The 16,246-nt window shown below is 35.5% G+C and overlaps 1 protein-coding gene across 1 annotated transcript in view; it reads left to right on the forward strand.

Annotated features, from left to right (window-relative positions):
- MDGA2 (MAM domain containing glycosylphosphatidylinositol anchor 2) overlaps nucleotides 1-16,246 on the forward strand; it is a 1,262,343-nt gene that overhangs the window by 440,832 nt on the left and 805,265 nt on the right. Inside the window, exon 2 of the mRNA XM_053697669.1 lies at nucleotides 7,175-7,314. Within this exon, the coding sequence (XP_053553644.1) occupies nucleotides 7,175-7,314 (140 nt within the window). The remainder of the gene's footprint in view (nucleotides 1-7,174; nucleotides 7,315-16,246) is intronic.

Raw genomic sequence — 16,246 nt, forward strand, 5'->3', positions numbered from 1 at the left:
CTCCAAGATGACCACTTCCTTGCTAAAGAAGCTGAGGGTAAAGGTGATTGACTGGCCAAGCATGTCTCCAGACCTAAACCCTATTGAGCATCTGTGGGGCATCCTCAAATGGAAGGTGGGGGAGCGCAAGGTCTCAAACATCCACCAGCTCCGTGATGTCATCATGGAGGAGTGGAAGAGGACTCCAGTGGCAACATGTGAAGCTCCATGGTGAACTCCATGCCCAAGAGAGTTAAGGCAGTGCTGGAAAATAATGATGGCCACACAAAATATTTACACTTTGGGCCCAATTTGGACATTTCCACTTAGGGGTGTACTCACTTTTGTTGCCAATGGTTTAGACATTAATGGTTGTGTCTTGGGTTATTTTGAGGGGACACACTACAAATATCACAAACCTAACCTTGCCACGTAGCTAATATAGCTTACCAAAGATGAAAAGATAAGTACCTGCAAAACAATAGCTATTTTGCTTACAAATAAAGATGACAAATGTTGCCTATTCCAGTAACAATGGTTGATAGTATCTTCCTAATAACGCAAGTGGTAGGTCAAGTTTGACCATTGAAAAACAATAATAAATAACATGTAAATATATTGCAATAATAGTGAAGGAATCATAGTTTTTTAAACATTTGTCTAACAAAGCAGCTAGTGGGTAAATCATAGAACTATGCTCTGTGCTTTCTGATTACAAGACATTTCTGTTTTTGCTATAGAATAACATATCAGTCTTAGTGCTCCATTTATCATCAGACCATTGGACACGGTTCGCTGTCATGAAATTTGCCTGCCCAGCCTCGCAGGGAGCGGACGACATTATGCATTTAACATTGTACATGCCACTGCTTGTCATAGGGATGATTAAAATCTGCCACACTATAGGTGCCTGAGAGGTTAAGTAGCAGTGGTCTTAACTAGCTGCTAATTAACTAGCGTTTCAGGCTCGCTCACGCATATCTAAAATACCCATGGCTCAAAAGCTGCTACATGATAAATGGAGAACTTAAAGGTACAGTTTATACTAATTTTCATATACCTGCACACAATAGACACTACTATAAAGAAGAATATGCACAGATACTGATATAAAAATCCAATATAAAATATTGTAAAACTTACTTGCTTACTTAGAAGCCCCCAATTTAGCACTGTTGATGAGGTTAGGCTGGGACACCCACTGAAAGGGGCTGAGAAAGCAAAAAGAGCAGGCACTCCCCCCTCCCCTGCATATGAAAAGACTCATTACACAAAATTTGGTGCTTGGCTAGGAGTCTGAAATTTAGCACATTAGTTAAAAATAAGCAAAACTATACATTGTTACAAAAACACTCCCAGATGGGCTATATAAATGGATAATCTACAAAACATTTCTGAAAAGAAAAATCTAATGTATAATGTCCCTGTTATGTTTTTAAAAAAAGTACTGCAATTAGTTTTCAATGGCCAAACTCCACCCACCAACTGCCTTATTTGGAGGAGCCAATCTGTGCTTTAGTCCACAGACAGCAAGGCTAGCCATAGTCATAATGTTAGAATACAATGCATTGTTTTGCATTTATTACCTAATAAAGCCAATAGGGACAGCTATATAGCAGAGTTAGCCTCAAGAAGTCAGCATGGTGCATTTTAACTTCTGAGAATTAGAAATTGCTTAATTTTCAGAGATAAATTACACAAAAGGGGGACAAAATAAATAAATGAAAATCTATTTTAAGCATTTCATTAAGTCATTACAACATTTTATATAAGATTCTCAAGGTGTTTACTATCTATTTAGGGGTGATCTTGATAAAAAAAAAACATTTTTAGAACATTAGTTACTGCATTCAGGGATTATATTTCAACCAAACACCTTTCTCTTTTCAATTTCACATAACTGAGTGTCACTGCCATCTTCCAACACTCAATTCTGAAGCTGAAAACAAATGTTGACTAACTCTTTTATGTGTAAATAAGTTTGTGAATAAGTTTATTGTGTGGGACGGTGTCAAATGCTTTGCTGAAATCTAGATATGCCACATCAACTGCTCCACCCTTGTCAAATACTTTTGTTACATAATCTAAGAAGTCAATTAGATTAGTCTGACATGATCTCCCTGAAGTAAAACCATGCTGATTTTGGTCCTCTAAATTGTTTGTCTTTATGTAAGTCATAATTCTTTCTTTTAAGAGGCTTTCCATTAATTTCCCTACTACTGAAGTTAAACTAACTGGCCTGTAGTTGCCAGATTCTTCTCTACTGCCCTTTTTATGAAGAGGTATTGCATTTGCTATTCTCCAATCATCTGGGACAGCTCCTGTTAATAGTGACTGATTAAACAGATCAGTTAATGGGACAGTTAGCACTGATCGAAGTTCTTTTAAAACCCTTGGATGAATATTATCAGGACCCACTGCCTTTGTAACATTTATTTTTGATAATATTGGCATTTGAAATAGTTTATTTAGCCTGTGGTATCCCCACCTACCCTGAAAATTTTAGGCCTTGCGGCCAAGCTATGTAATCACAGCCAGCAGAATAAATTACACTCCCAGTGGGATATAGAAGATATAAGGTAATAAAATGTTAATTTTCCATTGTTCTCTCCAAGTATTGGTGATTGGTTTATGGACAGATATAAGATAAAGCAGCAAGTATATGAACACAATGTGATAAAGTAATGAGATCTGATTATACTTACAAGCTCAACCCATTTTATTAGGCTGTGGCTTCAAAACACAAAATTGGCTGATTCATATACACAAATAAGCCTTAAAAAAGCAAATCTCATGCATTTTATACTCTGCATCTGATAAAAAAGTTATTAGAAACACATTAAGGGAGATACAATTTTATAGTGTGCTGTCCCTTTAACCTCTCTACCACCTAAAGTGTAGCAGAGGGAAAAACAAAACTTTTTGATTGAGATGATTGACAGCCCCTGCTTGGGGCCGATTAGCCACCAGCGAGCAGGGGGCAGTATTGTGCAAGCAGATGCTTGTGCAAAGTTAAATGTGGGCAGTGTGCAAGGTCCGGTGGTCTTTTTTAAATGGTGCCATATTAGTAGTATAATGTGTTATATGCAAAATATATCTGTAGACTTGATTTTGAATGAAAAAAAACCCCCTGTAAAATAATATATTTAATTATTAAATAATACTTGGAAATATAAAAGATGATATTTACTCACAAAGTTGATAGTTTGAATGGTTTATTAAATATTTTAGATATATTTGCACATTTGTTGCTGCTGAATTGATCACAGATGAGGGTTTATAAGGACCTAGATTACGAGTGGAGCAAAATGTGCGCTAGTATTGCAAGTCAGGCGCAATGTACATTATATTTATAGTAAAAACACAATCCCCCATTCACCTCTATGTCAGACCTTTTTAACAAAGGTCTTACTAAGTGCAAAGTGAACCCGCAAGCTTGCGGGAGCGTTAATGAGTGGTTATTTAACGTGCGCCCTTAAACGGGTATATTGCTCCACTCATAATCAAGCCCAAAATGTTGTAGAATGTGAAACATAAATGAGGGTAGGATTATTTTTAATGCCTAAAGACATTTTTGCTTGTTTGTAAACCAGAATTAGGAAGTTTGAAAACCTGCAACAGAAAGGCAGCCAAAAGCACTTTACACCAAATTCTTTTTGGCTCCATTTTAATGTTTTCAATGTAAACTTATATTTTTATAAAATATAACCTTAAAATCATAAAATACTTTGGAATTAAGATACACAATTATACTAAATCAGCTCCAAATATCTCCACATTTGTTATACTTTATTTATAAACTCTATGATTTGTTACCTGATTTGGATGATCCCAGCATGATGTAACAGCCACTAAAAATGCAATAATGGTAAATGGCTATTTGCTTTATAAAACCTATTTAGTAGCATGATTTAAATATTTAATCCCTACTAATGCACCCAGTACAGTTCAGCTGAAAATCCTATGATTACAAAGAAAAATAATGTAACACTTACTGTACTTTACTGTGCATTTATTTATTATTTCTAAAGAAAGTCAAAGAAAGTACTAAGTTTCATATGTTTTCTTATATTTAAGACTATTTTTATTTATTAAATGCCTAAATGTATCTTGTATTCCCTTGTGAATTGGCTGTAACTGAAAGGTGCCAGCCGCAAGTTTCTCCTTCCGCTACTTTCTGACTTGCGGGTCCTCAAGTTTGTGGTAAGGTCTGAAGTGGAGCTGAGGGATAAGTCAGGTTATAGTCAGGCAAGCAAAGTGAGCAACAATTGGGCAGTGTGGCACAAAATCAGGATGTAGGAGAAAGGTCAGGGACAGGCTAAGGTCTAGACACAATCTAGCAGCAAAGTACATAATTGACAGGCAAGAGAGTAGTCAGGAATCAGGCTGAATATTAACTGGTCTGAAAAATAGTAAAATACTAATATAATATAATATAATAATATAATAAATAAAGGGACATGAAACCCAAAATTTTCTTTGGTGATTTAGACAGAGCATAGAATTTTAAACAACTTTCCTGTTTACTCCAATTATCAAATTTGCTTCATTCTCTTGGTATTCTTTGTTGAAGGAACAACAATGCATTACTTGTTGCTTACTGAACACATGGGTAAGTCAATGACAATTGGTATATAGATATTTATATATATAAATGCAACCACCAATCAGCAGCTAGAACCTAGGTTATTTGCTGTTCCTGAGCTTACCTAGATAAACCTTTCAGTAAAGGATAACAAGAAAATGAAGCAAATTAAATAACAGAAGTAATTTGGAAAGATGTTTCAAATTGTATTCTCTGTCTAAATCATGAATGTCTAATTATGATTTTACGGTTCCTTCAATAATAATGATTTACTTTAGATCACAAAAAAGTGCTTAAATTACCAGTGGTATGTTGCATTTCACTTGAGCACAACATTTAAAGTGAAGGTAAATTTTCAACAATGAGTGCCCGGTTTTTAAAAATACTTTTAAAAACATGGGCAAATTTTTATAAATACTTACCTTTTACTTCTCCAAAACCGGATCGCCGATCCCAGCCTCAGTTCCTCTGTACTGACGTCAGAAATGACAAAACCGGCTTTCTCCAATCATGGCTTCCCCTCAGAGCGTCCATCTTGTGATGCCCGGCTGTGATTGGAGGAATCCGGTTTCGTCATTGCTGTGTTTGTACAGCAGGAAGAAGAAGGCGGGGGATCAGCGATGCGGTTTTGGAGAAGTAAAAGGTAAGTATTTCTACAAATCCGGTGCAATGTAAACTTTCATCAATGCACTCATTGCTGAAAATTGACATTCACTTTAACATATCACTTGTAATACAAGAGAAGGAACTTGCATTATCCATTAAAAATATAGAGCATGCTTATTTAATATGCTATGGTTAGCACGAGACTATGCACAAGTTATGCACCCTGCACGATCTATGATAGTGTTATTTATTCTATTTTTTATTCACATATATATATATATATATATATATATATATAAATCATCTAACTAATTAATAGCAAGGTACTGTGTCTACTTGGTCACTTTTACTATGATTATATTTTCAGAATGTTAGAAATGAACTTATTCACATGTGTAGACTTTTATTTCATTGGTTGTTGAAATCAGTTTAAAATATTGTTTGATTATGGTTTATCCACACACAAAATAATAGCCATAGGTGAGTATTTATACATGAAATGACATTTTAAAACATAAGTTCAGCAACTAATAAAAATTAAAAATGATTTTATAGAATGCAGCTGCACAACATCAAATTCTTTATTATGATCTTATATAGCAATTGCTAGTCATATGTAACAGAACAAACCATGTTTTCATATATAGTAAGAGTTTCCTATGGTAATCAATCTACACTGAATACAAATGAGAGTACATTTCCCTTGGAAATTATTATCTAAACTATATGTACCAATCGCACAAGGAAGCTTGAAAGCTGTAGGTCAGTTCAGGATACTGAATTTGTACTGTCGGCTTCTTTAGCTTGTAGGCTTAGATGCAGAAAACATGATTTACAACTCCAATATTAAAATAGTATTGAAAAAAAATTCAGTTCTGGTTAATATATAAAATAAACTGCTAATATTAATATGTAGGTTTCAAAATTAAGTAATCTTAAAAGAACACTGAACCCACATTTTTTCTTTCCTAATTCAGATAGAGCATGCAATTGTAAACGACTTTCTAATTTACTCCTATTATCAGATTTTCTTCGTTCTCTTGATATCTTTATTTGAAAAAGAAGGCATCTAAGCTTTTTTTTTATTCAGACCCTGGACAACACTTATTTATTGGTGGGTGAATTTATCCACCAATCAGAAAGGACAACCCAGGTTGTTCACCAAACATGGGCCGGCATCTAAACTTACATTCTTGCATTTTAAATAAAGATATCAAGAGAATGAAGAAAATTTGATAATAGGAGTAAATTAGAAAGTTGCTTAAAATTTCATGCTCTATCTGAATCCCGAAAGAAAAAATGTGGGTTCAGTGTCCCTTTAAGTATATTATTCACTCTTGATATTTTACTGGGTCAGCTAATAGCAAATAACTTAGCAATATATGAAGTTTACTAAGAAACATATGAGTGTTTCATATGCACAGAATGAAATATGTCTGTATCAATTTGAGTGTTTCATATGCACAGAATGAAATATAATGTCTGTATCAATTTGAGTGTTTCATATGCACAGAATGAAATATAATGTCTGTATCAATTTGAGTGTTTCATATGCACAGAATGAAATATAATGTCTGTATCAATTTGAGTGTTTCATATGCACAGAATGAAATATAATGTCTGTATCAATTTGAGTGTTTCATATGCACAGAATGAAATATAATGTCTGTATCAATTTGAGTGTTTCATATGCACAGAATGAAATATAATGTCTGTATTAATTTATAATATTGTTTATATTTATATTATAGTACTGCACTTGTTTTTTGTTGTTGTTGTTTTATACATTGTATTATCAGAAAGATTTTCCTGTTTTCTCTTGTAAGATTTCAGCAACTTCGTTGTCCAGTGTACAGAGATAAAAATGTTATTTCTTAATATTAGAGCCACCCATGATGTTTTAAGAATCATACATATAGTTTTATATACTGTATATATGAACTGTTTTTGTTGTTTTTATTTACCTTTTTTTTCTCTCTCTTTTATTATGTTGGTTTCGGACAGCTCCACCCAATGTGCGAATTATTCATTCGGGACTTGCTTGTAACATCGAGGAAGAGCGATATTCAGAAAGGGTCTATACAATACGTGAAGGGGAGACACTAGAGTTAACCTGTCTTGTAACTGGTCACCCAAGACCACAGGTGAGTCCAGAAATATATGAATTATTTCTGTCCAATTTACCCTGCTGCATACATAAACATATTATTGATTTATGACTATATTTTGTATACACAAAAGTTATATTTAGAAGTTAAAGGGGTCAGTAAACACCAATTTTTTTCTTTAAAAATATATATAATCCCTTTATTTACCATTCCCCAATTTTGCATAACCAGCACTGTTATATAAATATATTTTTACCTCTGTGACTACCTTGTATCTAAACCTCTGCAAAATGCTCTCTTATTTAATTTTTTTTGACAGACTTTCTTTTCAGGCAATTAGTGCTGACGCTTAAATAACTACATGTGCATGGGCACAATGTTAACTATATGATACACATGAACTGATGCCCTTTAGCTGTGAAAAAACGTCAAATGCATTCAGATAAGAGGCGGCCTTCAAGGGCTTAGAAATTAGCATATGAGCCTACCTAGGTTTAGCTTTCAACTAAGAATACCAAGAGAACAAAGCAAATTTGATGATAAAAGTAAATTGAAAAGTTGTTTAAAATTACATTCCCTATCTGAATCTCGAAAGTTTAATTTGGACATTAAGTTAAATAAAATGTATTCATAAAACGTAACTAGTAACATGTATCACACATATGAAAGAGCAACAATTAAAGATGTCGATGCAGTACATGAGTAACCTTCAAATTAAAGCTGTCTAAAATTATTTCAAAATTAACAGTAAATTCATATTTGTGTATAACTCATGTAACATTCCAATACCGATGTCCATTTTCTCTTTGAATTTGCTCACTGGGACACTAAAGGCCATTTGAAAGTTGATGTTTATGTTTGTTTTTGCTTATTTTGTATTGAAGAACAAATGACTGAATTTTGCTTTTGTGGGAAGTGCTAGGTATTGCATTACGGTTTGTGCCCCATTGAAGTAAGAACCTATCGGCGAGATTACGAGTTCTGCGTTAGCCTTAAAAAGCAGCGTTAAGGGGTCCTAACACTACTTTTTATCTAATGCTGGTATTACGAGTTTGGCAGGTACAGGTCTACCGCTCACTTTTCTTCCGCGACTCGAGGCTACCGCAAATCCCCTTACGTCAATTGCGTATCCTATCTTTTTAATGGGATTTGCCTAACGCTGGTATTACGAGTCTTTGAAGAAGTGAGCGGTAGAGCCTCTACCTCCAAGACTCCAACCGCATAAAAAAGTCAGTAGTTAAGAGTTTTATGGGCTAACGCCGGAACATAAAGCTCTTAACTACAGTGCTACAAAGTATACTAACAACCATAAACTACCTATGAACCCCTAAACCGAGGCCCCCCCACATCGCAAACACTATAATAAAATTATTTAACCCCTAATCTGCCGACCGGACATCGCCGCCACCTACATTATCCGTATGAGCCCTTAATCTGCTGCCCCCAACATCGCCGCAACCTATATTATATTTATTAACCCCTAATATGCCCCCCCAACATCGCCACAACCTAACTACACTTATTAACCCCTAATCTGCCGACCGGACATCACTGCCACTATAATAAATGTATTAACCCCTAAATCGCCGCACTCCCGCCTCGCAAACACTATAATAAATTTTATTAACCCATAATCTGCCCCCCCAGCGTCGCCACCACCTACATACAATTATTAACCCCTAATCTGCCACCCCCAACATCACCGCTACTATAATAAAGTTATTAAACCCTAAGCCTAAGTCTAACCCTAACCCTAACACCCCCCCTAAGTTAAATATAATTTAAATAAAACAAAATAAATTTACTATAATTAAATAAATTATTCCTATTTAAAACTAAATACTTACCTATAAAATAAACTCTAATATAGATACAATATAACTAGTAGTTACATTGTAGCTATTTTAGGATTAATATTTATTTTATAGGCAACTTTGTATTTATTTTAACTAGGTACAATAGCTATTAAATAGTTAATAACTATTTAATAGCTACCTAGTTAAAATAATTACAAAATTACCTGTAAAATAAATCCTAACCTAAGTTACAAATACACCTAACACTACACTATCAATAAATTAATTAAATAAATTAACTACAATGATCTAAACTAAAATACAATTAAATAAACTAAACTATAGTACAAAAAAACACTACATTACAAAAAATAAAAAAATATTAAAAGAATTTTAATCTAATTACACCTAATCTAAGCCCCCTAATAAAATAAAAAGCCCCCCAAAATAATAAAATTCACTACCCTAAACTAAATTACAAAGTAATCAGCTGTTTTACCAGCCCTTAAAAGGGCTTCTTGCGGGGCATTGCCCCAAAGTAATAATCTTTTTACCTGTAAAAAAAATACAATCCCCCCCAACATTACAACCCACCACCCACACACCCCTACTCTAAAACCCACCCGATCCCCCCTTAAAAAACCTAACACTACCCCCCTGAAGATCACCCTACCTTGAGCCGTCTTCAGCCAGCCGGCCAGCGATGGGACAGAAGAGGACATCCGGACCGGCAGAAATCTTCATCCAGGCAACATCTTCTATCTTCATCCTTCCGGAGCGGAGTGGAGCCATCTTCTATCCATCCGACGCGGAGCCATCCTCTTCTTCCGATGTCCTAAGGCCGAATGAAGGTTCCTTTAAATGACGTCATCCAAGATGGCATCCCTCGAATTCCGATTGGCTGATAGGCCAATCGGAATTAAGGTAGGAAAAATCCGATTGGTTGATTGAATCAGCCAATCGGATTGAAGTTCAATCCGATTGGCTGATTGGATGAGCCAATAGAATGCAGGTGTTAGGTTTTTTTTCAGCCAGCTCAGCCCCATTGTATCCTATGGGGAAATCGTGCATGAGCACGTTTTTCCAGCTTATCGCTACCGTAAGCAACGCTGGTATTGCGGGTTGAAGTGGAGCTAGATTTGGCTCAACGATCACTTTTCTGAGGCTAACGCAGCCATTCAGAAAACTCGTAATACCAGCGTTGGCTTAAGGGAGCGCTGGAAAAAAAAGGCTCGTTAGCACCACTTTACCAACAAAACTCGTAATCTAGGCGTATGTTTTTTTTAATTCACCTCCTGAAGCAGATGATTTTTTTAAGAGATTATAGTTGCTATTTGTTGGATGTTTTCTACTACTTAATAAGTGTAAGTTTTTACCTTTATTTTTTAATTGTCTCTATACTTTATACTCAGCAGGAAATTATCTTGTAAAATAACTAAAGGGACATGAAGCCCAAAAATGATCTTTTATGATTCAGATAGAGCACGCAATTTTAAACAACTTTCTAATTTACTTCTATTATCAAATGTTCTTAGTGGTTCTCTTGGTGTCTTTTGTTGAAAAGCAGAGACGTAAGCTCAGGAGTGTGCACTTGTCTCGACAACTATATGGCAGCAGGTTTATAAGAATGTTATCCATTTGAAACTATTTCCTGCCATTTAGTGCTCCTTTAATGTATGTGCATCAAAATCTTCTTACGTCACTTCCTTTATTTCCTAAAGTTTACACACTTAAAATATTTCTTGTCCTTACAGTTGTGTAATAAACCGCTATGTTAAGTAATCTTTTACTGAACAGGTCAGCTCCCATACTGTTGTCTGTCTATTCATCTCAGTATAAGACAAATGTGTTGTATCCAAACTGCAATGATCTTATTTGAAGTAGACATATTACAGTATGTGCCATAAACAGTCTTGACACCATGTAACTAATTGTTACTTCCATACAAACAATTGAACAGACCCATTGCAGAAAGACTTTCATATTTACGATATAGGGCTAGATTACAAGTGACGTGCAAAAGTTAACACGGGACACAATTAGTAATACCACAACCGCACTAACTAGCATGCATATTACAAGTTAAAAACGGTTGTGTTCAAGTGCAAACAATATTTGTGATTAAGGATTGACACACCTGAAGACCTAACATAAAGTGTAATTGTAAACTTTTACACTCATATATACACTTTCTCATAAAAATATTTAATATAAATATTAATAACAATACAAAGTGAAAGATGGCACTCACTGGATATATGTGCAGAAACAAATCAATTACGTACTTTAACACATCATACGTAATATACAAATATATATGTCTAAATATTTGAATGTGTGTATATATATATATATATATATATATATATATATATATAAATAGATAGATATGTATATTTGTGTATTTTTATGTGTATCTATGTATTTATATGTTTAAATGTATTTATACATACATAAATCCACATATAAACATATATATTCACATGTATATACATATACACACATTATTTACTTTACATTCCAATGTTCTTAGCATATCTCAACATTGTGAGGGAAGAAGTCATGAAGGAACAGGATCTAGTGGGCAGGTTGTGAGATAAGCCAAAGATAGGAGTATGGAGACTTCTTCCTCTGTTACAGGAGGAAAGTAGCAGAGTGTTTTGTTAATTGAAGGGGTGGGTAGGATCTTAAAAAAAAAAGTTCTCCGGCAGCATTTATGTATGTAGAGTAAAACTGATGACTGTTAGAAATATAATCCTTCTTATATCAAGTCACAGATGAAAAAGTTCCCTACTGGAGAGCCCTGCCAATTGCAGGAACTGTGAATCCCCCCCCAAATGAATTTAGGATGTTTAAACTGCACCACCTCTGAAATGGTAGAGAGGTTAAGAAATTTGGTAAGCAATGCAGCAGTGCAGCAAGTAAGGCCAGTAGAATACCTGGTTGCATTGGGAGCGGTATTAGCAACAGAAATAGCAAGGTTCTTATTTCATACAGATCACTAGTTAGGCCTCATTTGGAATATTGTGTTTAGTTTTGGAGACAATATCTCCAGAAAAATATAAAGAAACTTGAAACTGCCCAAAGGAGTAGTACTGATATAGTACATTGTCTAAAATATAAAATGTATAAAGAAAGGCTCTATGTTCTAAACATGTCTACTTTAGATGAGAGAAGGGAAAAGGTTTCATGATAAAATCCTTCAAATATATAAAAGGACTTAACAAAAGTGGAATCTGTTTTTTACCACAAAATACAAAAAGCAATACCAAAACAAGGTGTCGAAATCTTAAGTTAGAGGGTATCAGTTTCAGGAGAAATCTGAGGAAGCAGTTCTTTACTGAAAGGGTGGTTGATTCATGGAATAAACTTCCAATAGAGGTGATACAAGGACTGTAAAAAAATGCCTTGGACAGACATAAGGCTAATAAATAAGTAATGTGCAATATGGATAGATTTGATGGGCCTTTCTGTTCTTATCTACTGTCAAAGTATATGTTTCTAACTTGCAGCAAGAGCTCCACTGCTTGATAAGTGGAGCAATTGTTTTTTTTTTTACATTATTTCTGTGTGACAAACATCTAAATTACTCTGAACATTTATCAGATGACATGAGATTTCTTATGGATATGCACAAATTATAATGCACAAATAAACGACAATAAAATATTAAAATAATCAACATGTCCTATATAGTAATTCACAACAATGTACATAAACAAAGCTATAAAATTATTTTTGCAACATAGTGATGACCTGACAGGAAAACTAACTTAAATCTACTTTGATTGGAAATGCTGCAGTCCCAAGAGACTGGGTTAAACAATTCTTTTAATAGAACTATTAGTGAGAGACAAAAACATGTTTTAGATTTCTGTGCTATTTGATTTGTTTTGTAAAAATCCATCAACCATTGTGGTTTGACCTTGTTTAAACTTTATTCATTCCGAAAATGCTCTATCAGTTTGTTCTATGGCAACTTATTTCTCACTTCTATAACCTTGATTAAACTCTTTTAAACATATTCAGAATCCTCTGATGTTCGTCCTTTTATAATGCAATGGTCTACAAAGGGCAAACTAACATTGCTTTTGAGCGATATTGTTTTTTTAAAAATTTTTCTATGCGCCTGAAATATCAATTGTATTACAAGTTGTAAGTTTTACAGATTGAAATCTTGGATTTTTTACAGTGCTTTTGAGTGCTGCACAATATTCTGCCATTCTTCAGAAACTATTTTTTCCAGCTGCTCTTGGCTGGATGTGTTTTGTTACTCTAACTTCCTCTTTAAAATACCCTAAAGGTGTTCTTTTGGATTCAACTCAGGCAACATACTTGGCCAGGTTATAGTTTTCATTATTTTTTCTTTAGAAACTCTTTAGTTGGTTTGACAGTATGCTTTAGATCATTATCTTGCTGGAATATTCCTTTTCTGCAAAGCTTCTGGAGACTTGGGGCCGAATTATCAAGCTCCGAATAGAGCTTGATGCCCCTGTTTCCAAGCGAGCCTTCAGGCTCGCCGGAACCAGCAGTTATGAAGCAGCGGTCTAAAGACAGCCGCTCCATAACTTGTCCGCCTGTTTTGAGGCCGTGGACATCAATCCGCCCGTTCCTATACTATCGGGCTGATTCACATCCCCTGCTACCGAGGGCGGCATTGCATAATCAGTTCACAAGAACTGCTTGTGTAATGATAAATGCCGACAGCGTATGCTGTTAGCATTTATCGTTGATTGGTGAAAACGATATGCTACATCGTATCCTGTCTGCTCACACATTAATAAATATGCCCTTTGGAGTCATCTTGTCAGCCAGTATTTTGGAATATGCACAGGACTTCGTAGTGCCATCTATAAATGTCATCTCCCAAAACCTTTTGCACTCATGCAACCCCATATCATCACACTTCCACCTCTGTGCTTAACTGTTGGGACTATGCATTAACTTTAAAAATCCTGGCCAGGTTCACAACAAACATGCTGAACCCCAATTGAGTTGAACAGATTTATCTTGGTCTCATCTGACTAAAGAATTTGCTCCCAATATTCATCAGACTTCTCTTCTCTCATGCTGTTTAGCAAAGTTTAATCTTTTCTTTGACACCATCCATAGTGGTTGACATTATGCAATGTCCTTAGGACTGTCTGAGCTATTACAGAAACTTTAATTTCCATTTATACCCCTGAGCCAAGTCTAAAGCACTTGCTCATCTGTTTTTCTGAGCTAAATTGTGCAAGAAGCACACTGTCCCTGGCGTCATTTTAGTGGTCTAAGGTTCATCGTTTAGCTCCTGATTACTGCTGAAACTGTGTTTCCACTGATTTTTAGTTGGTCATCGGTCTTCCTGTATCCTTTCCATCTTTATAAAGTCTCACAATTCAATTTTTTTTATACAAAATATAAAATTTTTTAATAATGATTAATTACTAAATAATACATATAATATATATATTTTTAACAGGATATAGGAAACAAGAGAGGCGCATGTGTGTACCAGTAGAGAAATAAAACTGTCCCAAAAAAGACCCTATTCAGGGTACTCACATTTGTGACAAACACTCAGACAGTGCTATTGGGAGCAGGCTGGATATTTGCAGCAACCCAGCTTACTGTGTGGTCTTGGAAGTCAGGAACAGACAAGCCCAATATCTAGATAAGCAAAGGAAACAAAAGGTGTACCTGTGTGTACCAGTAGTGCAATGTTGTTTTTGAAACAAATAAACCCTGTTCAGGGTACTCACATTTAGGAGGAGCACTCAGACAGTGCTATTAGGAGCAGGCTGGGTAGTTGGCAGCAACCCAGCTTACTGGTCACCACGATAGGCTGGAATCCTGGAAAACAGGAAGTCAGGACCCTAATAGTTGACTGCAACTATAAATATAATAGCAATCTCTAGAGCAAGTAACTCCCTGTGGGAGTGATTGGTAACTGATAGGATAAAATGAGAAGGTTCTACATATAAAATTAGTGATAAAAACAAATTTATTTTAAAAAAGGGAGATGTATAACAATGGAACCCTAAGGTGGGATGTGCTAGCTGCCCACCTTAGCTATTGCAACACGTTTCTCAGCATGTCAAAACGCTGCTTCATCAATAAAATTTCAATAAAATATGAATATATTGAGAACGGTAAGAATATGAAACACAATGCACATTACTAATATAATTGTAGTATAATAATATCGCAATTAAAGATAACTTTTTTTCCATTGTTTAGTGTCCCTTTAACTTCAGTCCCAAAGAAACAATTTTTATAGAATCCTTAATACTTTAAAGCAGACATCCTCAAACTTGGCCATCCAGAGGTTTTGGAACTACATTTCACATGATGCTCAGCCAACATATCTACGGAATAGGAACAATAGACTGTAATGAAGAAAAAAAGTAAAAGCCTTAAAGGGCAATTAAACTCAACATTTAACAACCCATAAAATATTTATTTATAGAAACATTATTGCAAAATACATTCACTGTTTATTTTGCTGTATTTTGCTGTAAAATACATTTGAAAATAGTGCTTGTTTTAGATTCTACTAAGGAGACTTGGGGGGGTAGTTATCAAGCCGTCTACTTTTCAGCCTTTGCCGGCCCAATACGCCCGCCTAATCTCGCCTACCTTCGCCGACGCGGACCTTGAATACGTTCGCCTAAGTTATCAAATAAAGCTGTCAAAAAGCCACGGGGCGATGAGCAGCGGACTGTGAGAGTTATCACTCATCTGATCTCGCTGCTCTTCGGCTGTTTGACAGCTTTATTCCTAGCCTGTCACTAAGCACTCACACTAAACTACACTGTTCTACCCCCTATATCGGCGCCCCCGGAGCCCCCTGCAACTAAATAAAGTTACTAACCCCTAAACCGCCGCTCCTAGACCCCGCCGCAACAATTATAAATGTATTAACCCCTAAACCGCCGCTCCTAGACCCTGCCGCAACTCTGATAAATGTATTAACCCCTAAACCGCCGCTCCCGGACAGCGCGGACAGCGCTGCCACCTACAGTATACCTAGTAACCCCTATCCTGCCCCCCTATACCATCGCCCTCTATAATAAAATTATTAACCCCTATCCTGCTGATCCCGCACCTCGCCGCAACTAAATAAATAGTTTAACCCCTAAACCGCCGCTCCCTGAACCCGCCGCAACCTATATTAAACCTATTAACCCCTA

The sequence above is a fragment of the Bombina bombina genome, chromosome 1 (genome assembly GCF_027579735.1).
Source record: "Bombina bombina isolate aBomBom1 chromosome 1, aBomBom1.pri, whole genome shotgun sequence".
NCBI classification, from domain to species: domain Eukaryota; kingdom Metazoa; phylum Chordata; class Amphibia; order Anura; family Bombinatoridae; genus Bombina; species Bombina bombina.